The sequence below is a fragment of the Mus caroli genome, unplaced genomic scaffold (genome assembly GCF_978045245.1).
Source record: "Mus caroli unplaced genomic scaffold, Mus_caroli_1 scaffold_2, whole genome shotgun sequence".
Classification (NCBI taxonomy): domain Eukaryota; kingdom Metazoa; phylum Chordata; class Mammalia; order Rodentia; family Muridae; genus Mus; species Mus caroli.
This window is the reverse complement of record NW_028227257.1, coordinates 175,422,357-175,449,654: the sequence shown is the minus strand read 5'-3', so window position 1 is coordinate 175,449,654 and position 27,298 is coordinate 175,422,357. Positions and strand designations below refer to the sequence as shown.

The 27,298-nt window shown below is 39.8% G+C and overlaps 1 protein-coding gene across 23 annotated transcripts in view; it reads right to left on the bottom strand.

Moving 5' to 3' along the window:
- Positions 1-27,298, bottom strand: part of Celf2 (CUGBP Elav-like family member 2) — an 856,147-nt gene that overhangs the window by 116,004 nt on the left and 712,845 nt on the right. For all 23 annotated transcript variants that reach the window (XM_029471522.2, XM_029471494.2, XM_029471516.2 and 20 more), the window contains one exon: positions 10,313-10,395. In XM_029471522.2, coding sequence (XP_029327382.1) covers positions 10,313-10,395 — 83 coding nt within the window. The remainder of the gene's footprint in view (positions 1-10,312; positions 10,396-27,298) is intronic.

Here is a 27,298-nt window from a genome sequence, read left to right as displayed (position 1 = left end):
AATTTTTGTTTATGTTTATTTTTGAGATTATAATTTAATTACAACGCTTCTCCCTTCCCTTTCCTCCCTCTTAAACCTCCCATGTACCCCTCCCTGCTTTCCTTGGGACACTATCTTTTTTTTTTTTTAAATATGACTTATATATTGTCTCTGTGTGTGGTACTGGGCAAAGCTTTGTACATATGAGGCTAGAACTCTGTGTTTGGGATATATTATATTATCCTGAAAGGAAGCATTCTTTAAACCAAACCTAGTGTGTCACACCTTTGGATCAGAGGCAACCAGAGTATTTTAAAGAACATAAATGGTGCCCTTCCGGTCCACTCGAGCACCGGGGGTGCCTTGCCAGAGGAGTCTCCGGACACCCGAAAGGACCCGCACAGGATTCTCCACGGGATCCTAAGACCTCTGGTGAGTGGAACACAGTGTCTGCTCCAATCCAATCGCGTGGAACCTGAGACTGCATTAACTAGGGAAGCAGGCAACCCGGCCTGAGCTGGGGCAAAAAGTCCCTTCTGGTCCACTTGAGCACCGGGGTGCCTTGCCAGTGGAGTCTCTGGACAACCGCAAGGACCCACAGAGGATTCCCCACAAGATCCTAAGACTTCTGGTGAGTGGAACACAACTTCTGCCAGGAGGCAGGTTTGAACACCAGATATCTGGGCACCTTCCCTGCAAAAATAGAGCTTGCCTGCAGAGAATACTCTGACCACTGAAACTAAGGAGAGATCCAGCCTCCAAGGTCTGCTGATAGAGGCTAACAGAGTCACCTGAGGAACAAGCTCTAACCAGAGAAGACTATAACAGCTAGCTTCAGAGATTACAACATGGCGAAAGGCAAATGTAAGAATCCTACTAACAGAAATCAAGACCACTCACCATCATCAGAACGCAGCACTCCCACCCCAACTAGTCCTGGGCACCCCAACACAACCGAAAATCTAGACCGGGATTTAAAAGCATATCTCATGATGATGGTAGAGTACATCAAGAAGGACTTTCATAATTCACTTAAAGAAATACAGGAGAGCACTGCTAAAGAGTTACAGGTCCTTAAAAAAAAAACAGGAAAACACAACCAAACAGGTGATGGAAATGAACAAAACCATACTAGACCTAAAAAGGGAAGTAGACACAATAAAGAAAACCCTAAGTGAGCCAACGCTGGAGATAGAAACCCTAAGAAAGAAATCTGGAACCATAGATGCGAGCATCAGCAAAAGAATACAAGAGATGGAAGAGAGAATCTCAGGTGCAGAAGATTCCATAGAGAACATCGGCACAACAATAAAAAAAAATACAAAATCCAAAAAGATCCTAACTCAAAACATCCAGGAAATACAGGACACAATGAGAAGACCAAACCTACGGATAATAGGAGTTGATGAGAATGAAGATTTTCAACTTAAAGGGCCAGCAAATATCTTCAACAAAATAATAGAAGAAAACTTCCCAAACCTAAAGAAAGAAATGCCCATGATCATACAAGAAGCCTACAGAACTCCAAATAGACTGGACCAGAAAAGAAATTCCTCCCGACACCTAATAATCAGAACAACAAATGCACTAAATAAAGATAGAATATTAAAAGCAGTAAGGGAGAAAGGTCAAGTAACATATAAAGGCAAGCCTATCAGAATTACACCAGACTTTTCACCAGAGACTATGAAAGCCAGAAGAGCCTGGACAGGTGTTATACAGACACTAAGAGAACACAAATGCCAGCCCAGGCTACTATACCCGGCCAAATTCTCAATTACCATAGATGGAGAAACCAAAGTATTCCACGACAAAACCAAATTCACACATTATCTTTCCACAAATCCAGCCCTTCAAAGGATAATAACAGAAAAAAAAAAAAAAAACAAAACAAAAACAAAACAAAACAAAAAAACAATACAAGGACGGAAATCACGCCCTAGAAAAAGCAAGAAAGTAATCCCTCTACGAACCTGAACGAAGACTGCCACAAGAACAGAATGCCAACTCTAACAACAAAAATAAAAGGAAGCAACAATTACTTTTCCTTAATATCTCTTAATATCAATGGACTCAATTCCCCAATAAAAAGACATAGACTAACAGGACTACACAAACAGGACCCAACATTCTGCTGCTTACAGGAAACCCATCTCAGGGAAAAAGACAGACACTACCTCAGAGTGAAAGGCTGGAAAACAATTTTCCAAGCAAATGGTCTGAAGAAACAAGCTGGAGTATCCATTCTGATATCAAATAAAATCGACTTCCAACCCAAAGTTATCAAAAAAGACAAGGAGGGACACTTCATACTCATCAAAGGTAAAATCCTCCAAGAGGAACTCTCAATTCTGAATATCTATGCTCCAAATGCAAGGGCAGCCACATTCATTAAAGACACTTTAGTAAAGCTCAAAGCACACATTGCACCTCACACAATAATAGTGGGAGACTTCAATGGACAGATCATGGAAACAGAAACTAAACAGGGACACAGTGAAACTAACAGAAGTTATGAACCAAATGGACTTAACAGATATCTACAGAACATTTTATCCTAAAACAAAAGGATATACCTTCTTCTCAGCACCTCACGGGACCTTCTCCAAAACTGACCATATAATTGGTCACAAAATAGGCCTCAACAGATACAAAAATATTGAAATTGTCCCATGCATCCTATCAGACTACCATGGACTAAGGCTGATCTTCAATAACAACATAAATAATGGAAAGCCAACATTCATGTGGAAACTGAATAACACTCTTCTCAATGATACCTTGGTCAAGGATGGAATAAAGAAAGAAATTAAAGACTTTTTACAGTTTAATGAAAATGAAGCCACAACATACCCAAAGCTATGGGACACAATGAAAGCATTTCTAAGAGGGAAACTCATAGCTCTGAATGCCTCCAAAAAGAAACTAGAGAGAGCACACACTAGCAGCTTGACAACACATCTAAAAGCTCTAGAAAAAAAGGAAGAAAATTCACCCAAGAGGAGTAGACAGCAGGAAATAATCAAACTCAGGGGTGAAATCAACCAAGTGGAAACAAGAAGAACTATTCAAAGATTTAACCAAATGAGGAGTTGGTTCTTTGAGAAAATCAACAAGATAGATAAACCCTTAGCTAGACTCACTAGAGGGCACAGGGACAACATCCTAATTAACAAAATCAGAAATGAAAAGGGAGACATAACAACAGATCCTGAAGAAATCCAAAATACCATCAGATCCTTCTACAAAAGGCTATATTCAACAAAACTTGAAAACCTGGACGAAATGGACAAATTTCTGGACAGATACCATGTACCAAAGTTAAATCAGGATCAAGTTAACAAGCTAAACAGTCCCATATCCCCTAAAGAAATAGAAACAGTCATTAATAGTCTCCCAGGCAAAAAAAGCCCAGGACCAGATGGGTTTAGTGCAGAGTTCTACCAGACCTTCAAAGAAGATCTAATTCCGGTTCTGCACAAACTATTCCACAAAATAGAAGTAGAAGGAACTCTACCCAACTCATTCTATGAAGCCACTATTACTCTGATACCTAAACCACAGAAAGATCCAACAAAGATAGAGAACTTCAGACCAATTTCCCTTATGAATATTGATGCAAAAATACTCAATAAAATTCTCACTACCCGAATCCAAGAACACATTAAAGCAATCATCCATCCTGACCAAGTAGGTTTTATTCCAGGGATGCAGGGATGGTTTAATATATGGAAATCCATCAACGTAATCCAATATATAAACAAACTCAAAGACAAAAACCACATAATCATCTCGTTAAATGCAGAAAAAGCATTCGACAAGATCCAACACCCATTCATGATAAAAGTCTTGGAAAGGTCAGGAATTCAAGGCCCATACCTAAACATGATAAAAGCAATCTACAGCAAACCAGTAGCCAACATCAAAATAAATGGTGAGAAGCTTGAAGCAATCCCACTAAAATCAGGGACTAGACAAGGCTGTCCACTCTCCCCATAGCTATTTAACATTGTACTAGATGTCCTAGCCAGAGCAATTCAACAACAAAAGGAGATCAAGGGGATACAAATTGGAAGAGATGAAGTCAAAATATCACTTTTTGCAGATGATATGATAGTATATATAAGTGACCCTAAAATTTCCACCAGAGAACTCCTAAACCTGATAAACAGCTTTGGTGAAGTAGCTGGATATAAAATTAACTCAAACAAGTCAATGGCCTTTCTCTACACAAAGAATAAACACGCTGAGAAAGAAATTAGGGAAACAACACCCTTCTCAATAGTCACAAATAATATAAAGTATCTTGGCATGACTCTAACTAACGAAGTGAAAGATCTGTATAATAAAAACTTCAAGTCTCTGAAGAAAGAAATTAAAGAAGATCTCAGAAGATGGAAAGATCTCCCATGCTCATGGATTGGCAGGATCAATATTGTAAAAATGGCTATCTTGCCAAAAGCAATCTACAGATTCAATGCAATCCCCATCAAAATTCCAAATCAATTCTTCAACGAATTAGAAAGAGCAATCTGCAAATTCATCTGGAATAACAATAAACCTAGGATAGCAAAAACTCTTCTCAAGGATAAAAGAACCTCTGGTGGAATCACCATGCCTGACCTAAAGCTTTACTACAGAGCAATTGTGATAAAAACTGCATGGTACTGGTATAGTGACAGGCAAGTAGACCAATGGAATAGAATTGAAGACCCAGAAATGAACCCACACACCTATGGTCACTTGATCTTCGACAAGGGAGCTAAAACCATCCAGTGGAAGAAAGACAGCATTTTCAACAAATGGTGCTGGCACAACTGGTTGTTATCATGTAGAAGAATGCGAATCGATCCATTCCTATCTCCTTGTACTAAGGTCAAATCTAAGTAGATCAAGGAACTTCACATAAAACCAGAGACACTGAAACTTACAGAGGAGAAAGTGGGGAACAGCCTTGAAGATATGAGCACCGGGGAAAGATTCCTGAATAGAACAGCAATGGCTTGTGCTGTAAGATTGAGAATTGATAAATGGGCCCTCATGAAACTGCAAAGCTTCTGCAAGGCAAAAGACACTGTCAATAAGACAAAAAGGCCACCAACAGATTGGGAAAGGATCTTTACCTATCCTAAATCAGATAGGGGACTAATATCCAATATATATAAAGAACTCAAGAAGGTGGACTCCAGAAAATCAAATAACCCCATTAAAAAATGGGGCTCAGAACTGAACAAAGAATTCTCACCTGAGGAATACCGAATGGCAGAGAAGCACCTGAAAAAATGTTCAACATCCTTAATCATCAGGGAAATGCAAATCAAAACAACCCTGAGATTCCACCTCACACCAGTCAGAATGGCTAGGATCAAAAATTCAGGTGACAGCAGATGGTGGCGAGGATGTGGAGAAAGAGGAACACTCCTCCATTGTTGGTGGGATTGCAAGCTTGTACAACCACTCTGGAAATCAGTCTGGCGGTTCCTTAGAAAATTGGACATAGTACTACCGGAGGATCCAGCAATACCTCTCCTGGGCATATATCCAGAAGATGTCCCAACCGGTAAGAAGGACACATGCTCCACTATGTTCATAGCAGCCTTATTTATAATAGCCAGAAGCTGGAAAGAACCCAGATGCCCCTCAATAGATGAATGGATACAGAAAATGTGGTCCATTTACACAATGGAGTACTACTCAGCTATTAAAAAGAATGAATTTATGAAATTCCTAGGCAAATGGATGGACCTGGAGGGCATCATCCTGAGTGAGGTAACACAATCACAAAGGAACTCATACAATATGTACTCACTGATAAGTGGATATTAGCCCAAAACTTAGGATACCCAAGATATAAGATACAGTTTGCTAAACACATGAAACTCAAGAAGAATGAAGACTGAAGTGTGGACACTATGTCCCTCCTTAGAATTGGGAACAAAACACCCATGGAAGGAGTTACAGAGACAAAGTTTGGAGCTGTGACAAAAGGATGGACCATCTAGAGACTGGCGTATCCAGGGATCCACCCCATAATCAGCTTCCAAACGCTGACACCTTTGCATACACTAGCAAGATTTTGCTGAATGGACGCAGATATAGCTGTTTCTTGTGAGACTATGCTGGGGCCTGGCAAACACAGAAGTGGATGCTCACAGTCAGCTATTGGATGGATCACAGGGCTCCCAATGGAGGAGCTAGAGAAAGTACCCAAGGAGCTAAAGGGATCCTCAACCCTATGGGTGGAACAACATGATGTACTAACCAGTACCCCTGAGCTCTTGACTCTAGCTGCATATGTATCAAAAGATGGCCTAGTTGGCCATCACTGGAAAGAGAGGCCCATTGGACATGCAAACTTTATATGCCCCAGTACAGGGGAACACCAGGGCCAAAAAAAACCCAAAAAACTGGGAATGGTTGGGTAGGGAAGTGGTGGGGGAGGGTATGGGGGACTTGTGGGATAGCATTGGAAATGTAATTGAGGAAAAGATGTAATATAAAATATTTTAAAAAAAGAACATAAATGGTATAGGAATACAAAAGTCAATGAAATATTGCTGCTGGAAATGCAATGGCTCATTAGGTGACCTAGCCTATGCTAATTTCCATATTTTGTCAGAAAAGCACTAATGCATGGATCAAGTGTGTATTAGCTCTCTACTGTCCTCCAGCTAGACCAAGAGGCCTTATCAGGATTAATCCTGGTTATTTCTATATTGTACATGGGACACAACAGTTGCTCAGTAACTAGTAGTTTGTTAACCTCATGAAGAATTAGCAATGACCAAACAGTATGATTGATCTACTGCTTAAGCAATAAGCAACCCCTTCTAGAAAAGAGCTGAAAAATAAAAGGACTCAGACTCGGATTTCTCCCCACACACGGAGCTCTGGATTTCTGTCTACTATTCTCTTTCTAGGGATTTGTGCTGAATATGGAGATACAAGATCTGGGGGCTTTCTCGTTACACATTTCTCAGAACAGGCTGAAGATATACACTTGGGTTACCAAAAAAAAAAAAAAAATTCCCCAATTCTTCCCTTCAGTCACATCCTACTTAAGAGCATACACATCAAATGTCTTGACATATAGACAGACGTTCCTATTGGTTTCTTTCCCTTCTCACAAATCAAGTTCTTTGTTTCTTTCAAGATGGGAAAATGGTGCACAAGACCAAAAGGGAATCCTGAACATTAATCAAGTTCCACTGTATAATAAAAATTCCTTAGGACATAAAACATGAACTGTACAAGAAAGAAAAAGCATACTATTTGATCTTGCTATAAACTGAAAGTTTTAGACACTTTAGGAAAAAGGCAGCAAGTAATGGACTTTCTCCACATGCAGAAGTCACAGTCAGAGAAGATGCAGAGTGTCAGTTGATCATGTGCTTTTCTTTGTCCCTTTTATTTTTATTCATAAAGAAACTGAAGGCATATGGCAAAGTGCATCATTAATTTCTTATTAATTTTATAATATGAAGGCAACCAGTTAAATAGTAGTGATACAACTTTAAATTACTGAACTCACTGGGTATTTAATGAGAGATTTAGCACAGCAGGGTTTCTGCTAAATTAAGTCGTGCCTTCACATCTCAGTGGGAAAACAGGTGTATATTGGTTTAGAATTATGGAAATGTTGACTAATTCTAAGGCTTGTAATCAAACAGCAAGGTACCCTGTAATAATTTTTCTTCAAGAATATGCATTAATCTTTTATGTCTGGGCCCGTTTCTTCCTGCCTACCAAAGGCTTACAACAGAAAGACGACTACTTTCATGTCTTCCCTGCCGCTGTTAAGGGTGGCATTTGTAAGACACAGCTACACATAAATGTAAGATGTGAGGTTTTATCCCCATCCACCAAGAGCAATGTAGCAAATGTATGTACTGTGGAGACCTTTGAATCTTACTAATCATATCTGACTTGTCAAATTTTTGCTTAACCTGCTTCAAGCAACTGAGCCTATGAAACTGAGATGGGAAAAAGAAAAATATTCCACTAATTGTATTTTCCAACTCTTAGTTTATTTACTTTAAAATTTAAAAGTATCTTTATTTTATGTGCATGGGCATCTTGCTTGCATGTATATTTGTGTACCATGTGCCTAGTTCTTACAAAGGAGGCCAGAAAACAGCATCAGACCCCCTGGGAAAGCTACCTTGTGGGTGCTGGGAATTGAACCCTAGTCCTTTGGGCAAAGCAGTCAGTGTTCTTAACTGCTGAGAGATTTATCTTGTCCCTCCCACAACTCCCAAATATTGTCCTTAATTACAGGTTTCCAAAGTCTCCATTCCTGAATTTTACATTCAGAATTTTAGGAGAAAAGAACATGCAATATGTGAAAAACATGCAGAAGGACTACTTGTCTTTAAGAAGCAGAGTTAGGATGTCCCCAACCCAAGAAAAGTTGTCAGTACTTCGCATTCATATTCCCCCAGGTCTCCAGGAAATTATACTTATCAAATATCACTGCCATGGAAATGGGAAAACACCGCCAGCCTTATATTTTCTGTCCTGTGTCAATACAAAGCCATAAACTCGGCAATAAAATATTGACATGTGGTCAGCTGGCTTTATCACCAAATTCTGGGTTTCTAAAAAACACCTTTGCAAAGGAAGACAACAAAGTGAGAACTCAGCTTCTTCTCAAGGGCTGTGGTCCAATGAACCAAATAATACGGCATCTAACTGCACTCCTCATATAGTAAAGAACAGTTCATGACTAAAAATAATTTTTAAAGCATCAGGAAGGGATTTTATGTGCTAATTATTGTAAACCATTCATTTGTATGAGCAGGAAAACAAAAATAATTTGAATTAGAGTCTGGACACAAAAAGTTAATTTTCTTCTTTTTTTGTCCAAGGCAATACATATTTGGCTACAGCTTTCTAGAATGATATTGGAAAACTTACCTCAAGAATGAAGCTTAATCACTATTACTTTTTAAGTCAAAGATGAAAGATTTAGGAAAAGCCATCCTACTACAAATGACTTTGGGAGTCCCGGGAGGAAGCACCACAGAAGGGCCATCCTGTCACCACACTCTTGCTTTTTAGCCTTCCATTTGCTCAGATGAAAAAGAGAAAAGCCAAAGTGGGATGGCTGAACACCTGTGCTCATTAACTGATTACTCTTGGTGATGAAGAAGTTACTATTTCGGTGGAGTGTGATGACACTTGCCTGCAACTGCAACCTCAGCACTTATCCATAAGTTAGAGGTCAGAAAGCACATTAGACCTTGTCTCAGAAGTCCATCTACCTCAAACAGAGCTTGTAGTTTGAAAATCTTTTGCTGAGTATCTTTCTACTACAGACATTGTAAGTTTTCTATGGGCCTAAGTTGAATTACACAAATTCTAACTTTTGGGGAAGCCAGAGGCTAAGCACTTATATGTACCCATATATGCAATTGATGCACATGATTTGTGTATGTGTCCAGTACAGCAAGGAACCACACACCAAAATGATACCCTGTAACATCAGAACATTTTATCCTTCTTTTCTTCTTACCAAAAGACATTTGAATAACACCACAGTACCTTGAGTATTTACCACAGGTCCTTTATTATAACTAACACACATCATTATGCTATTAAATTAACTCACCACTGACATTTAGGTAAATGGAGAAAATATACCAAGTATACAACAAAGGAAAATTTGTAGTACCATGCAATATATAAAAAACCCACAAAAGTCTGATCAAGCCTGATGAAACTGTTGCATGTAATGTGAGCTCATTTCTAATGAGCTGTACTCAGCAGCAGAGTTACTGGGAGGGGACAAGATCCAGCACCACAAGCTTCCTGTGCTCTGTTCTGCACCAACATGAAGGAAGGCGCACTGAAACACTGGCTTTGTTAACCACCATTGACTGTTTAGAAGTCATTAGGAGCTTTAACATTATGTCTATACAGAGTGCATTTTGTCCTTTAAATGAAAACCTAAAGACGGAAATTGAAAAGGGGGATCCTGGGGAGTAAAAGCTTTCCCTTTTCCATTTGCTTTACTTGTATGTGGAGTCCCCCACCTTTAAAATCTCAACCCACCCAATACTCTCTTGGCAGCTGCTGTGTACCCAGCAGGGTCCCTCTGATTTTCTAACCAGGGGATATGCTATTTGAGAGTTCTTCCCATCAGTGCTAATGCCAGCCCTTTTTTGTGGGCTGGCCAGCTAGTCTGGCTACTGCAGGGAACAGAGGGGCCAGCGTGTACTCCTTAAAAGACCAAAGCCATTTTTGGCACTAAGAACCCATAACTAGAACCTTTAGTTGAAAGGACCATTTTCAAGCAATAAAGTGATTTTGGTACAAAAGTAAACCGACTCACCCCAGGTAAAGTTTTAATATTGTGCAGTGCATTCTGGGCCTCAAGTGCAGCTTTTCTTGTATAAAATGTTACGAAACAACAACCTACAGAGAGAAATGAAAAGGTTTTAGAAATTTCTTTGAAGGCTTTGCTTAGATATAATGGAGACTGTGGTGAACAAATAATCTACTTAAAAGGATGCACAATCTACAGATAATAAAGCACACGAGAGCGGTAATAACAACACCCCACACATTTACACAGTGCTTTCATCCTAAATCACATTTATTAGCTTCACCCACATTGGAGATCAATCCATTCCTCTGTGCTAACTGCCTGGGATACAACTATTTAGAAATGAAGGTAGGCGGTAGGAGACAGAGGGAAGGTGCTGCTGGAACTTGGACCATAGCAACTTCAATAAAGAGAAGCACTTACTCAGAGTAACATTGGCATAAACTTATATTATGTATAATTTTCTTAGAGTAGCTCTAGAATGTTACACTTATAAAACATATTCTAAGCTTAAAAGTTTAGGAACTAGATAGACAGGAAGGCTCTTAAAGGCTGGGATAGTATTCTCTCATCTCTACCATGGAGTGCACAAAGCCAAGTTCTGTACACTCAGTCCCCGTTTGTAAAAAAAACATTAGATAATTTTAACCATTTTAAAATTAAATTGAGCCAGTCATGTCAGTGCATGCCTTTAATCCTAGCACTCAGGTGCAAAGGCAGGAAGATCTCATAGTTCTAGGCTAGACTGGTCTACAAAGCCAGTTTTAGGATAGCCTCAGCTATATAGAGAAATCTTGTCTTGAAAACCAAAACCCACAACTAAGACCACTTAGCAATATGAATGAGTAAGTACCCGAACAGATGCAAGGGAAACCTGGTTCATGCAGTAAATAATGGCCGTGGAACATCTCTGTATTGTTAATTTCTAAGAGCTGATAGAAACCAGGCCAAAATCCCTCCAATGCAGTTCAGCAGACACCTCTTTGAAACCAGTCTTCTCTGCCATTCTGTGATCATTACTTCAGGGACCTGAAGGTTTGCCTTTCCCTTTTACCAACTTAAAAGATATTAGTTAACATTAATATAAAAATTCTCAACAAAATCAGCGTGGGAAGAAGTAATATACAAACACTTTACAAATTGCCAGCTAAGGTTACACAGTGAGACCCTGTCTCAAAACAAAACATCCCAAATAAACGAACAAACCACCCCCAAACCCTTTACTAAGTTATTTAATTAACTAGTTAATCATATGCTCACCACAGCACAAGGGACAACTTGGCAGGAGTTAAGTGTCTTTCTACCACATAATCTCGGAGATCCAATAAACTCAGGTTGTCAGGTTTGGCTGTATGCATCTTGCCCAGTGAGTCATCTTGCCCCATCTTTACAAATTTAAAGAAAAAAGATTCTATCTTTGATCTGAGCTGTCTAGTAAGTTACAACCCAGAAGTGAACTTTTAGGCTTGATCCCATAGCCATGTCCCCTGCAGCTCTCTCTGAGACAAACAATGAAGTTGTCCAAGCTGGGATGTAATGCCAGTCTCTTATTTTATAATTTCAGTCCCAACTGGTACCTGGCTATTCCATGATCCCTATCATATATGTTATGCTGAACTAAATTATGGGAAGTGAAACTTCCTACCACTCCTAAAAGTCTATAAAGGTCCGTGGGTTGTGTGTGCGTGCGTGTGTGTGCGCGCGTGTGCGTGTGCGTGTGTCTGGAGATTAAATGTGGTCTCTGAAGGGGCTCCTCCAGCCTCTCTCCATCCCCCTCTCAGGGTCTCTTTCTCTCAATATCTCTCTCATTTTCACTTTGAAAGAAGTTCCTCTTCAGACTTTAGTGGAAAGTCTCTCCTCCCTTCTCCTCCCCTCTAAAGTCCTGCCATGTTTAGATATAGCCATATATCGTATGTTGCTGCCTAATGATGGCCTTGGTGACTTTACATTATAATAAACCTCAACCTCACAGAAGGCCTTTGTGAATTAAATGCAAGCCAGCCAAGGCTACACAGTGAGACTGTCTCAAAAATAAAAATCAATGTGCAAATAATCCCAACAAAAAAACAAAATTCAGGGGTAAAAATAAATTTAGGTTCAAGAATATACAGATTAGTCTAGAAAATAGAGGAAAGACAGGGAATTAAAGATTAGGAACGAAGCAGAAGCAGCAGCAAACACAGAGGACATAAATCTCCTTCCACACTGAGCCCAGTTGAAGAGTCCTGACCCAACCGTGCAATCATCTCAAGACTAAAGATGCTGTCAAGATCACTGCCACTCCCGCCTCGTTGGGAAGCACTGAGGCCCACACACTGCACTGGCAACCTTGAGGAAGGAGGCGTGTGACTGTTCTAGCCACTTCAATGTGAATTTGGCTGATGCTTCCATCATGAACAAATGTCTTTTGGTGAACAAAAGGTAGGTGAGGTGTGTTTTTCCTTTTTAAAATGTTTCTCAGAAAGGGAAAGTTTGAAGATGACATTTGAGCAGTCATGGGAACTAGGCGCAGAAGAGAAAGGCATTAAAGAAGCTAAGTGGCTGATATGCAGAAGAGAAAACTCAAACCCACCCAAATCTCCTGATCTTTCTAAGGCTGCGTAGGGCCCATCCACTCTACCTGAGCAGTCACCATGGTGACATCTCAGACAGATCACTACTTATCCTTTCAAAATATACACGGCTCACCAACTCTGTTACTGCACATCCATTTAGACAGAGACTCTTTATATTATACTAAGTTAAGCTCTGGCTTTACTCCAACACCAGAGAAGAATATCCTGAAGACCTGGGTAAAACACTTTTGCTATTTGCTCATTTGCTGAACCCAGCAGCTCAGCTTCATCTTAGTGAGCAGATTTGGAGCTTTTTATATAAATTAAAAGCCATCCTACTTGCTCCAGAGTGGATAGTTTCTTACCATAGTTCATGAATGGTCTAGACTACATCTCTGTCCCTAATCACATCCTCAGTAGGGAAGACTGTCACAATGAACAAATCTTAGTAGTATGGGAGAGGTGTCATTGGACTGCCAATAAAACTAGAATTATTAGCCTGTATTTTCTTTTTGTTTCACTGTCTGGTTCCTGGATTACTGAGGAGAAAATACATTTCTTTCTCTGTGTCACTGTTCCTTTGTAGTTCCATGAAGGAAAACTTGTCAAGCAAGTTTTTTGAAAATATACAACTTTTCATTTTGCTAAAAGTGACTTTTCATTTTTCATAAATGAAAATGATTGTCTTAAAATTTGCATCGCAAATATAGACATCCGTATTTAAAGAGTTACCATAGATGCAGCATTTAGTAGGATGAAGCATTAGTCTCTCCCAGTGGGATTTTGATTTGCATATTTTCAGAATTAGAATGTATTTATAGATTGTTTTAGGGTAGTCTTTTAGTTTATCATAGACTTTCTACCAACCTATCTCTTAATTTTAATTTATCGATGGAGAATATCTCTAAAAGGGAAGAAAACATATCATCTTCTCTGATTTTTAAAAATATAATTATGGAAAAAAGGCAAGGAACAGCTATGGATTTCAGATAACCCATGACGGCTTAAGCAAGCATAAAACTGTCTTTCTTGCTGTCCCTAACCAAAAGTACAGCTGTTAAGGGAACCACCTGCTCTTAGATTTCCCCACACCAGCTGTAACTCAGGTCTGGAATGTACTGAATTCATTTCTAGGTCAGATGTAGCACCATATGGCTTAGCCATCAGATCCAGAGACAAGCCTCTCTCCTTCTGCATGTTCTGCTTCAATACCAGTTTTTCAAGGTGGGTGGCTAAACACCTACAATACCCAGATGGTATCCATGGTCAGTGGCTGCAACATGTATCAGAGGGGTTAGCTGTCTTCTGGCAGTGTTCATTACTGAAGCTCCTTGTTCACACGTACCAAGAAAAGCTTTGTTCCCCTGCAGAGAAAAGCAGTGAGCATCCCAGGGACTCTGAGGATCACCAAAATGAATAGTTTGACTCGTGTGCTTTGACAAGTTCAAACCTCTCTATTTCTGCTTTATGCTGCTTTCCTTTTGTGCTTCATGTTTTTCTATTTTGTTCATGTGATACTATTTAATGAGCACATACACTTTATGATTTGTCTCACACATATCTACTCATTTAGGAGTTTCTGCCAGTGACAGCATTTCAGTCTGGACTTTTGGCAAAGTTCAAATGTAGAAAAGACAAACACAATGCCCTGATTACCTTATCGCATTCCTTTTGCAACAACAATAATTAACTGAGTTAATAAAAGTCAGAACAGAAAAAACATCTAATCATCCTTCATGTGTCCATTATCAACAACTCTCTACTGCCTCCAGGGCTTTTGACATTCACAGAAACTGGTTCAATGGGAAAAATTCAGAGGTAATTCCAGAAGCAAATATTGTGCTCTCTATGTTGAATCTAATATTTTCACTCCTGATTACTCTTCTGGTGATACTGTGCATATCTAGGGCGTGTGTGTGTGTGCACTCGTGTGTGTTAGTGTTAATATTTTGTGTTTTTTTTTTTTACAGACTACTAACAACTCACTAAGAATTAATTATGCTGTTAAACTTTTAAAGCTCTATCAATCTATAGAGAATGTAGAAGGGGACATAGTCATAAGTATGGAAGAGATGGGGGTACACACATTGTATGAAGGCATCCTGTGTGTAGCTTCAAGAAGAAATCCTCAGGGTGTCAGGAGATAGTGAGGCAATACTAAAGGACATTGAGAACCACAGTAAAGCACTTATTCCATCGTCACACCTGTCATCCCATCTACCTTCTCACAGGACTGTCGGGGCAATTGGAGCCTTTATTGTCCATGTTCCAAGAAATGGGCAAGTCTAGCAACACAGTTGTATAGGACTGGTTGGTAAAGCAATCTGTAATAAGTATTATAACTATGAGATGTGACTGACTGTACCATCATGTGTCGGAAAGCTGAGAGTGGTAATTCCCAGACAAGCCCAGAACCACATAGTCTAAATAGGGTAGTCAGTGTCTATTATATTTTCGGTAACCGTTTCTGCTGTCATAAAGAGTTCCCTTGGGCATTTTTCCATCTTAATTGCTGAATAATTTGTGACATTGTTAATTTTTTTCTGTTTCCAAAGATAAAGACCTTAACAGACAGGCCAATGGAACATGCACGTGCATACAAACAGGAACTCAAGTGCACACACATTCACACACATGCACACACACACTTTTTCTCTGTCTTAAAAAACCATTAAAAAAACACTCAATTTTACTGAAAGAGTTTAATTTTAAATTATCAAGCACATTTATTCTGAAAGAAACCATCTGGGTTATTGCAAATCTTTTCAAACCACAGATGTTTCTCTAGAAAATTTGCACTTGGAAATTTTTGGTAATAATATTCACAGGGTGGGGAAAGTAGAACTTGTGTAGAGATAACCACTTTATATCCTGGCTTGCCCTGATTCCAGCAACAGTTATAGTCTTCAGTGTGAAAGGTAGCATCAACATAGCTCAAGAGGATGTTGCTAATAGATCAGATTTTAAAGTTAAGTCTGCCCGTAAGGAAAGTGACAACAAGCTTGTTAAGAAAATCGCCCCTGGGATGTTTAAGCTATGGCCCTGGAGAGGGTTACCTCTCTGAGCTCATGCTCTGCAGGTGCTGGGTTATTCTAAAAGACCCAGTTCTTTAAGCCCTTGACTCTAAAATATGGAGAATATGGTAGATATTTTTAAAAATTTAATGTGTGTCTCTATTTAAAGAATCCAAGTACAAAGACAGGAGGCTAATGACTTGGATTTTTTTTTTTTAAATTCCAGAAATAGTAACTTATTAGGGGCAGTAAGAAATCTCAGGTAACATGCTAGTAACAGCTACTTCACTGGCTGGGGCCCATCCCGTGTGCTGTTGGTACTAAGAAGGCAGGCCTCATAATTTCTCTTGCAATCACCAGCCTGATCCAAAGACAAATTGCCCTCTTTTAAAGTGCTCTTTAAATAGAAAAAGTGGCTTATTTGCAATGTCCATTTTTAAACAATTTTTTTAATATGGTAGACTGTGCTACCTTTAAAAAACTATAGATAACCATGCAAGTAGAGGAGCAAGAAGAGAAGGTGATTGAAAACAAGTATTTCCGATCTGAAGCTGACTCTGTTGTGCACTCATTAGGAATCTGCCATCAACAAACTCAAGGGGTTTATCTAGTTTGTTTTCTAAACTGAAGCAAATGAGGATTTAAAAACAGCTACAGAATGAGCATTTAATGATTGAAGCCTGGATGTGTGACCTCCCCCTGTCCCAAAGTAATAGTCCTGACAAAGAAATTCAATTCAAGGTATACTGGAATTCAATGTCAATAGTTATCACATAAATTAAAATTTTCTTTACAAGCTACCTTTGAATTCTGAGGGGCAGCAAAATCAGGCCCTGGAAGGCCAAATCAGTAAGCCTCATATAGTTTTCTAATTATAAATGTAGTGGGATGCTTTTTTGTATCTGCATTTATGAACAAATCAGACGATTCTTTTTTTGGAGTAGGGTTTCAACTGGATCTTGCATGCAAGCTAGTTTAAGCCAAAAGAGGACATATTCTATACACACAATTTCTCTTGTAATCTATTTTCTCCCCAAATTTTAGCTACTCTGCAGAGAATATATTTTTTAAAGAGTCAGAAGGTTGTTGATATAAGTTGATTTTAAGCTCAATGAATTTCCCATACACTGTAGTTTTACCTATCAATTTCTAGCTCTGTCCTGGTCAAGACCATATATTTGCACTTTTTTATAAAGGAGTTACAGGCTTCAAAAAAAAAAACCCAAAATTCTGATTAATTTTTCAAAGCAATGTTAGGATTGATCTTAAATAAAACAAAACAACAAACAAGGCAAAACAAACAAACAAACAAACAAACACAAGGCAAAACCAAGTGTGTTGTTCAATGGTCTAGAATGTAACTATACATTTAGTGTTTTGAGGTTAAAAAACAAGGACAAAACACTATTTTTAGAAAGTCCAGAGATGCTCCAGGAGGCTCTTAGGGCCACTGAAGAGTCAAAAGGGCAGCTCTTCCTTCAGCCACATCTTTCTATCAAGGAGACTTGCCCTTGCCAATGAAGACATATCAGATGTACCTTTACTAGCTTGTGCCATGGGGATAAGTGCTCTGTGTGTTCATTCATTCTAATGAGGGTTTTTTTTTCCAAATTTTTTATTAGATATTTTCTTCATTCACATTTCAAATGCTATCCTGAAATTCCCCTATACCCTCCCCCAGCCCTGCTCCCCTACCCACCCACTTCTACTTCTTGGTCCTGGCGTTCCCCTGTACTGGGCATATAAAGTTTGCAAGACTAAGGGGCCTCTCTTCCCAATGATGACCGACTAGGCCATCTTCTGCTACATATGCAGCTAGAGATATGAGCTCTGTGGGTACTGGTTAGTTCATATTGTTGTTCCACCTATAGGGTTGTAGATCCCTTCAGCTCTTGGGTACTTTCTATAGCTTCTCCATTGGGGGCCCTGTGATCCATCCTAGAGATGACTGTGAGCATCCACTTCTGTATTTGCCTGGCACTGGCCTAGCCTCACACCAGACAGATATATCAGGATCCCTTCAGCAAAATCTTGCTGGCATGTACAATAGTGTCTGTGTTTGGTAGCTGATTATGGGATGGATCTACTGTATTCTTAACACGCGGTTTGCTTATGAAAAATGTGAAATATGGTTTTAAAAGTGATATTATTAATTTCACAAGCTGATACTTAAAACTTGGCTCCATATCTTCTAACCATATTCCTGTACTCTTGATTATGTTTTAATTCCTGTGGCTTTTCTGTGCCGAGATGGGGAGCTGGGGGCTGAAGTGACAGGGGCACAGAGACAGGCATAGCAGGTATGGCATGTGCAAATAAAGCAAAGCTCATCTCGCTAACCTGGAAATGCACAGGGAATGAGAGGGCATCTTTGTATGCCCTCTCTTTCTGATTACTTCTAACCTCCAAAGTAAGGAGAAGAAAACAAGAGAAAATAAGGGCAGAGTTACACTCTGTGGTCTTTGTGTCCTTTTCTGTACCATCACACAGTTTTACAAGCTGACTCTTCCAGCCTAGTCTTCCAGCTCCCCCATTTTACAGACAGCTTTCAATCACCTACTTAAAACTCCAGGTATGGGAGCACATACCTATAATTTCAGATCAGGGAGGCCAGACAAGGCTACATAGCAAAATTCTGTTCCCAATCAAACAAAACAAACAAACAAAAGACTCAGGGAAACTTCCTGAGACTTGCCGGCAGAGGAGTGTCCTTCCAAGGCACTGCCTATCATACACAGCACAGGAAGACCTCCCCCAAACCACTTGATTGGTTTTACGTTATTTTCAAAGATCCAAGAGGTGTTTGAGCCTCCTTTTGTATCACCTATGTCCTTTTATAACCCCAAACTTAACTTGTTTTACATGTCTCTAAGTCACCCAAAACACCCCTTTCCTTTTTAAAAGTATTTCTAAAACAGCAGGAACCCTAAAAAACAAACAACAACAATAACAACAACAAAGCCCCATCCTGTATGAATCAATTTTTAATGAAGCCTTAGCCAATTAGCTTAGGTTTATAGAGTTTGATATAATTGGCAATTGTTTTTTGTTTTTTGTTTGTTTGTTGTTGTTGTTGTTTTTTGTTTTCTTTTTCAAGAAAGGGTTTCTCTGTGTAGCCCTGGCTGTCCTGGAACTTACTTTGTAGACCAGGCTGGCCTCAAACTCAGAAATCCACCTGCCTCTGCCTCCCAAGTGCTGGGATTAAAGGTGTGCGTCACCACTGCCTGGCCCATAATTGGCATCTTGATATACAGAGGACTACCTAGAAATATAGGCTACTTGTTTTTAGAACTTTTATCATGTGGGCACCACTATCTGAATTACCAAATGCCATATTTGTTCCTCTGGTCGCCTGGGGTCGGGGCCCCAGTGCTTTCCAACAACTTTCAGTTACTTCAGACAGAACCACACCACACAGTAAATTAGACATAGTGTCTCAGCTAATCTGGGAAAGGAACAAGTGCTGATCACACCCAGCTAAGTGGCATCCTACCACTCCTTCACATTCTTCCTGAGAAGGCACTTGTACTCACTGTCAGGAGAGCCAGGCGAAGCCCGCTTCTCCCTTAGCTTCCTGGGAGGGGTCATCCTCTCTAAGTCTCACAGCACTCTGAAGAGCCTTGCTGTTTTGAATCTTGTGCCAGAAAAAAACTCAGATTTTTTTTGTTGTTTGTTTTTTCTGTGTTTGTTGTTACTCAAAAAACAAACACATTAAATGTGTATTTTCTAGACTTCTGGCAAAGAGTCCTGAGGCCTGAGGTATGTGTTATCCCCTCCTAAGCTATCACTTTCTAAATTCCAAGTATGACTCTCAACTGAAGAAATGACAAGGACCTATGCTGTCCTCTTCTGGGTTCTCTGGAATAATCCTTTAAAGTATCTGACATTTGTAGAAGTATCTGAAAAAAATGTTGAAGTCATTATTTCCCCCCTTCATGGAGCAAGTGCTACAATTAGCTGTTTCTTTAAACACTCTTGCCCCAGTTCCCAGTATTAGAAATGTAAGCTCACTGCTGAGCTTATGAATGCTTGTTCAGACCTCATAGGGGACAGTGCCAATGAAGAAAGCAGGTTCTTTTGTAACAGGAAATGCTGTTTGTCCTTTGGAATAAAAGATAATAAGCAAACAGAAAATCTGATTACACTTTCTATTCTTTAAGTACTAAGTACAGAGAAGACAGGAGGGCCTGGCTGTTCCCATAACTAAAGGAAAGGAAAGGAAAGGAGAGGAGAGGAGAGGAGAGGAGAGGAGAGGAGAGGAGAGGAGAGGAGAGGAGAGGAGAGGAGAGGAGAGGAGAGGAGAGGAGAGGAGAGGAGAGAAAAGGAAAGGAAAGGAAAGGAAAGGAAAGGAAAGGAAAGGAAAGGAAAGGAAAGGAAAGGAACTTAAGGTAAAACATAAGCAGTCAGTAAGGAAAGTCACACTGAATGGCTTCCCTAAGGTGACAGCGGTTACTATCCCAAGGTACTGTCCAGTCCCTTTCCCATGTCATCCTGGTGAGGTAGACTAGATGTCAGTAGGGATAGCAGTAATTGATCAAGGAGGAAGTGAGCCAAGGTATCTTAACACTGATCAAGGAAGACAATCCAGCACTGAATGCTGTATATGGTAGCTTTGTCTTAAATTCAATTAAAGAGGAGAGAAACTTCTAAAGTAGTGAGATAGCTCATTAAAACAAAGTTTCTAATATAAAATTATTTTATAATACAAATTGTCTTGAGGACAGAATGGCATTTTTATTGAATTCCAGTGGCAGAGCGAATAGGTTAAACTGCTACCCATTTCCACACAAACCTCAATTTCAGCACACTGGATTATTAGATGCTGGTAGGCCAGGCCATTTTCTTCAATCTTGTGGTTTTGTTCAGTTAGTATATTAACTTCCATTCATAACAACACAGGCCCTCTAATGTTAGTCTGGCTAAACTACAACCTAGCCTCATGCCTAGTCTGTATCAGTGGTAACAGTGCTCTCTTATTATCATTTTTAATGGGTGACTTCTTGGATACTGGTAGTCTGAGCTCTGCAAGGGGGCACTTGTAATACAAACAGAACAATGCTGTTTTTGATTTTAAGGATCTATTACCCTTTCTTCCACACTTTGGCCTTTACATAATAAAACAAAGAGAGAAATCCTTTGGCTATGGAAACCATGTTAACTGAAGTAAAGACTGTACTTACTGCAGACTTTCTGAACCCTTGAGTTAATATTTGCAAACACTATTATAATCGTTTCCACCCCATTCCAAAGAATTAAGTAAGCCATTTAAAATGGTGGAAATCAGGTAAGAAATACGTTTAGGAGCCATGTGGAAAATTTCCTTTAATTTTCATGGCTGATGTGACAGTTTTCTAAGTACTACTTGTTATTTCTCTATTTCATTCATGATCTTTCCAGCAAATCTCATGTATTATATGGCATCCTGTGCCCTAACTACCCACATTCCATGATTAAAAGATATTCTGTTGTCAGACTCACAGGTTTGGGAAATTATTCAAGATGGCAAAATGGTGCTCCTGGGACACTACAAGGCAAGCAAATCAAGAAAACAAGCTACTCTTCTTTAGCCTGTGAATTAGATACAGATGTCTGCATCTAATTGTGGCATCAGCAAATAGAATCTTGATGTTACTCAGGTTTGGTCATAATGCCCACCACCACTGGATAACATATCTGGTATATCAGCAAAGACACCTATTTCCAGAAAGGCACCCCAATTAGGACAATTACTTTAATTGACATGTCTCACAGTGTTCTCAGGTGGGAAGCTGGCATGAAGGTACTGGGAACCAAACCCTGGTCCTCTGCAAGAACTGTAAGTGCTTCTAACTTCTGAGCCATCTCTCCAGATCCTAGGGAGCATATCTCATGGTGAATAATGGTGGCAGAGAAACTACCAATCTCACTGATACCTATGACCAGGCCTGAGAAATCTCTAGATGGTTTTCCTGCCTGCTTTCTTCCTCTAATGAGGACTAAATTGCTCAAGATATTCTCTAAATTGTGCTCTTAGTAGGAATTAAGAATTATTAACAATTTCACTTTTTGTGTGTTACAGATACTACCTCCCTCCATGGCAAGCTCCAAAGATACATACTACCACCACATGGCTATATTATGCTCTGGATCCTAGACATCACAGTCCCTTAGGTCAACCTCTGTCTGAGATACTCAGACTGCTGCCTGTCCCTCATCATTCCTCTGGTCAGCTAGAAGCAACTGAGAGGCACTCCCAAACCCCAAGGGTGACTTCTGAGAGTGGGGAGTTAGGAACTCTGAGGAATTAGATTACTCAGTTGGGAGACAGACAGGGAGAGGGTCTAGGCAATAAAGGTGGTGAACTTTCAAGATGGCTGGCTTCTGCCTCACTGTCCTAACTTGAGACAAAAACTAGTTCAGCTAAAAACAAAGGCCTGTAGGCTTTGTCTTCCATTAGCAGCCCTCTGCTAATGGACTGGCTCAGCTAGTTCAAGGCCTGATCAGGGCATGTTATGCAATAATTGTGGGCCAATCAACCATTGTAGATTTCTTCAAACAGACCAACTCCAAACTAGGGGAAGAAAACTAGAGACTTAAAAAACAAAACAAAACAAAACCAACCAAACAACCAACCATAAAAACCTCCAGCGTTTGAGAAGAGATGGGTTTTCATGTTCCCTAGTCTCCCCTCTGGTTTGAAGATCTTTTTTTCTATGTATCTGCTGCATGTATGCACTCCATTATCCACAACAAATGCCTTTCCTCAAGGCATTTTTCTGTTGGCTCCTGTTTGTGGTGTTCCAGATTTGTCTGCTGTTACCTGTCTCACTTGAGACTTTTCTTGCCTTTTTAATTCTTTAATTGGGAGAGAAAATGAACCCAATCAAGACCCCTAGACTGTATCCAGATACTTGTCCCTTCTTTGGGTCTCAGTGTGATGGCACGTTTGACAAATTGCCTCTTTAAGCCTCTCATTCTTTTTTTGTAATGTAGGGTTAATAATAGGATTAAAAACAGAGGAAATACATGAAAAGTTCTTCTTGGATGTTAGAGATTATTATCTATGTTTAATTTATCAGGTTTCTCTCAGAAGCCTTAATCACAAGCAGACTCTAAGCAGGTTTCCCTTTGAGGCAGGTGGGGGTAAGCTACAATATTCCAGTATTCCTCTCTTTTAACAAAGGACACTGGAATAAGGGAAGGCAGCATTGACAGGCTCATCACATGCTAAGCTGCCTCAGTGAGTCTCTGGATAGGAGGAGGGAAACGGGACCTCTTTTAAAGTGATGACCACAAATTCTTTAATAGGGTTTGGGATTGCTTGTCTTGACTGGCTTTTGAATGAATCCCTCAGAACCATCCATGTTCAACCATTTGCATGGCTTTGACTACTCTGAGCATCCACTTATACAGTCTCTAAACAGAAAATCAATTTTAATGGAATCATTTTAGCTGACTTTTTGTATTTAAGGTATACCAACTTTTCCCCAGTTATACATTCTATGGTGTGCTTCCATGTGGCATACATTCTTTTAAACAGTTCATTTGATTAACCTGTTTCTATACCATCACCATGCAGTTCTCATTTCAATTGCTCTGTAGTACAGCTTTAAGTCAGGGATGGTGATACCTACAGACATTCTTTTTATTTATTTATTTTTTTAAATTAGGTATTTTCTTCATTTACATTTCAAATGCTATCCCAAAAGTCCCCCAGACCCCCCCCCCACTCCCACTTCTTGGCCCTGGTGTTCCCCTGTACTGAGGTATATAAAGTTTGCAAGACCAAGGGGTCTGTCTTCCCAATGATGGCCGACTAGGCCATCTTCTGATACATATGCAGCTAGAGACACGAGCTCCCAGAAGTTCTTTTATTGTACAGGATTATTTCAGCTATCCTGGGATTTTTGTTTTTCCATATGAAGTTGAGAATTGTTCTTTCAAGGACTGTAAAAGAGAGGCTCCATCCAGCAGGCAATGGAAATAGATACAGAGATCCACAGCCAAACATTAGATGCAGCCAGGGGAGTCTTGAGGAAGAGTTGGGAGAAAGACTGAGAGACTGAAGAGGTCAGGGACTCCACAGAAAGACCAACAGAGGAAAAAACCTGGACCCTTGGGGGCTCCCAGAGACTAAACCATCAACCAAAGAGCAACCATGGGCTTGACCTAGGCTCCCTGAACATATGCAGCAGAAGTGCAGCTTGGTTTTCATGTGGGTACCCAACAACTGGAATTGGGGCTGTCCCTGAATCTGTTGCCTGTGTGTGGATCCTGTTCCCCTAGCTGGGCTGCCTTGTCTGGCTTCAGTGGGAGAAGATGTACCTAGTCCTGAAGTGATGTGATGTGCCTGGTGGGTAGGGGTTCACAACCCAGGGGGTACTCCCCATTTGCAGAGGAGGAGGGGGTATGGAGGAGGATCTGTGTGAGGGGTTACTGGGAGAAGAAGGGGGTGATATTGGGATGGAAAGTGAATAAATAAATAAATACAAATAAAAGGATGCCTCTAAGAACTTCTTAAAAGCAAAACAAAAAACAAACAAACAAACAAAAAACAAGCAAGCAAGCAAACACTTGGTTGAAAACAAGCCTGCTGCTATCAACGAGGACAACCAAGTGCCAAGTCTTTAAATCTAGTTTTGTCGCTTTACTGTAAGTCAATGACACAGAAAGAAAAAGGCAGCCATCCTAGGCTTTGCATGGAGATGCAGTTTCCTGGGTGCTAAGGACAGAAAGGGAGGAGGGCAGTGTGGAGTACATGGAAAGGTGTTCCCAGATCTGGACTTTATTCTCAAGTTTCTCATCAAATAGGAAATGCACTGTGATAGCCCCTTACTTGCCTGGAAAACTTCTGCTTCTTGCTGCAACTCTATGGTAACTTAATTTCCATGTTACCTTAATGATCACCACAGCTCTGTGGGCTTCCATGGCTCCTACTTGTGGCATAGTATGCTGTCAGGTATGGTATCTCAACACTAGGTTTTTAAATTTTCAACTAAGTTTTAAAAAAGTATAGGGATATTGCCTACATGCATGTCTATACACCATGTACATGCCTTGGTGTCAGCAGAGACCAGAAAAAGGCATTGTTTCCCCTTGGACCAAAGATAAAAATGGTTGGTGAGCTGCCATGTGGATGCTGCAGATAGAACCCAGGTCTTTGCAAGATTTCTCAATGATCCTAACTACCAAGCCAACTCTCCAACCCCAAGACCGTAGTTTTAGAATTAAATGTTCATTTAAAGACCTTCCCCCATCTGGTCAACCTACAACATTATAATTTTCTTTTGTGGTTTATATTCTATAAGCCTGTCCAAATTGAGCCACAAGCAGTAAGTACTGTCCATGCAACATCCCATTTTCTGAGAATGGACTGGGTATAATTTTCCAATTTCTGATCCAAGGCAGTGTTGTTTAGCTGTCAGGCAGAATGCATACATTTTGTTTGACCATTTAGTCACCTAATGTTCATACATTGCTAAATCCCGACTCTGGACTTAGAACAAAGGAAACAGAGATAGGTTCTTTTCTTCCTTTTAGTACCTCATTTAGGAACAACATGAAGACCACCCAGGTGATGGCATTTCTGAAAGTGGAAGGTGTAATGTTAACAGTGATTCCATCTTCTGCTCTAACCATTCCTCTCAGTTGTTTTGGGATTCATACTTTTACTTTATAGCTTAGATTGACAGTAAAACAAAATTTCCTAGTAATAAACTGTACTATGATTTGCCTTCGCAATGACCTAAACTATACTGTAATCAACCTGTGATGACAAGCTTTGATAAATGTCTATACAGTGAGAATGCTGTTGCTGAGCAAGCCATGAGAGAGTTGTGAAAGAGGAAAATAACCCCCAGATTACATGCTTGGGGCAAAGTGACAAACTTTAACCACACTGTGGTTTTGAACAAGCAATCTTTCTGATTTCCCTGTCATCAACTTCTAATGTTGGATTAAAGAAATAAGTAGATCTTAGGAACAGCCATCTAATTTAATCGTCATTTCCAATAAAAGAAATAGAAGCATAAAGAGGTCTTATCTTAAGAGCATACACACTGGTTACTGACAAAGCCTAGCCAAGCAGGCAGATTTACACTTCTCAGAGGTTGCTACTTCTTCCTTGTTCTTCACCTCTAAGTGGACACATGCTAAGTACGGCCTTCCATTTTTTCAGAAGATCAAGTAAGATGCAATGATCTTGGATAGAAGAAGGATAGAAAGTTCCTGTTCCTCGACCCCCCTTACCTGCAGTTAACTTCTCATTCATTAGCAGGAAAAAGGTGATCTGTATTCTATGAAAGAGAATCTTACCCTAGAATACCTCAGAAAAGGAAAAATCCTTGATTTCATGGTTTCCAAAACTTTTTAGTGCCGTGAACTGAGTGCCAGAGCCACTGAGACCATGAGAGGAAGAGTATGCCATTTATCAACTTTCCCATACTGCATGCATGTCCAAGTAGAATTTGATCTAAAAGTTTTCACTTTTTGCTATCATAGCCAATAACACTTATTCTTCTATTAAACTTTTTTAAAAAGGGAAAATAAACATCTCCTGGGCTTCCAGTTCTTCCTCAGATGACTAGATGTAGATGAATTCCCATGCACTTTAGCCTTTTTGTATTTCAGGGTCATTGCTTTTATAGATTTTACCCCAACCGCACATTATTATGGGGCATGAAAAAGCTTGTTATAAAACAACAATAACAACAACAAAACCTGCCAAGAGCAGCAAAGCTGTAGGTAGGAAAGATTTATTTGCATAGAAAAGCCAATGCTACTCTATTACCTTCTAATTGTGCGGGAGACAAATTATACTAACACTTCTTTGTGATCAAAAGAGATTTCTCCTCGACCATGGGTCTCATAGTTCTAATTATATTCTATAACTAGACCATCAATAGCTCAAGTGATTCAAAACAGTGTACATTCCAAACAGCTTTCCCAAAGTTCTGGAATACTTCAGATGTTAGTGACAGGAGCACTTACTTTAATCAATATACCTATCTAGGCTATTACTGAAGCTGGCTGGAAGTCCCTGAATAAATTCCAGTTTGTCAAAGAGCCTTTGCTCATGTAGCCTGGTGAGCAGCACAGGGGGCCAAGCATTTAAATTTACTGTGAAAGATTACTGAACAAATGCCCTACTCTAGCCAATAGACAAGCCATCTACACAAAAACTAAACAGAACAATGCTGGAGGTGACTAAGGTTATAAACCAAATGGACTTAACAGATATTTACAGAGCATTTCACCCAAAAATCAAAAGAATATACCTTCTTCTTTGTACCTCATAGAACTTTCTCCAAAATTAACTACATTCTCAGACTCAAAACAAGTCTCAACAGATACTAGACAACTTCAACAATACCCTGCATCCGATGCAACCACCATGGATTAAAGCTAGGCATCAACACCAGAAACCACAGAAAGCTCAAACTCAT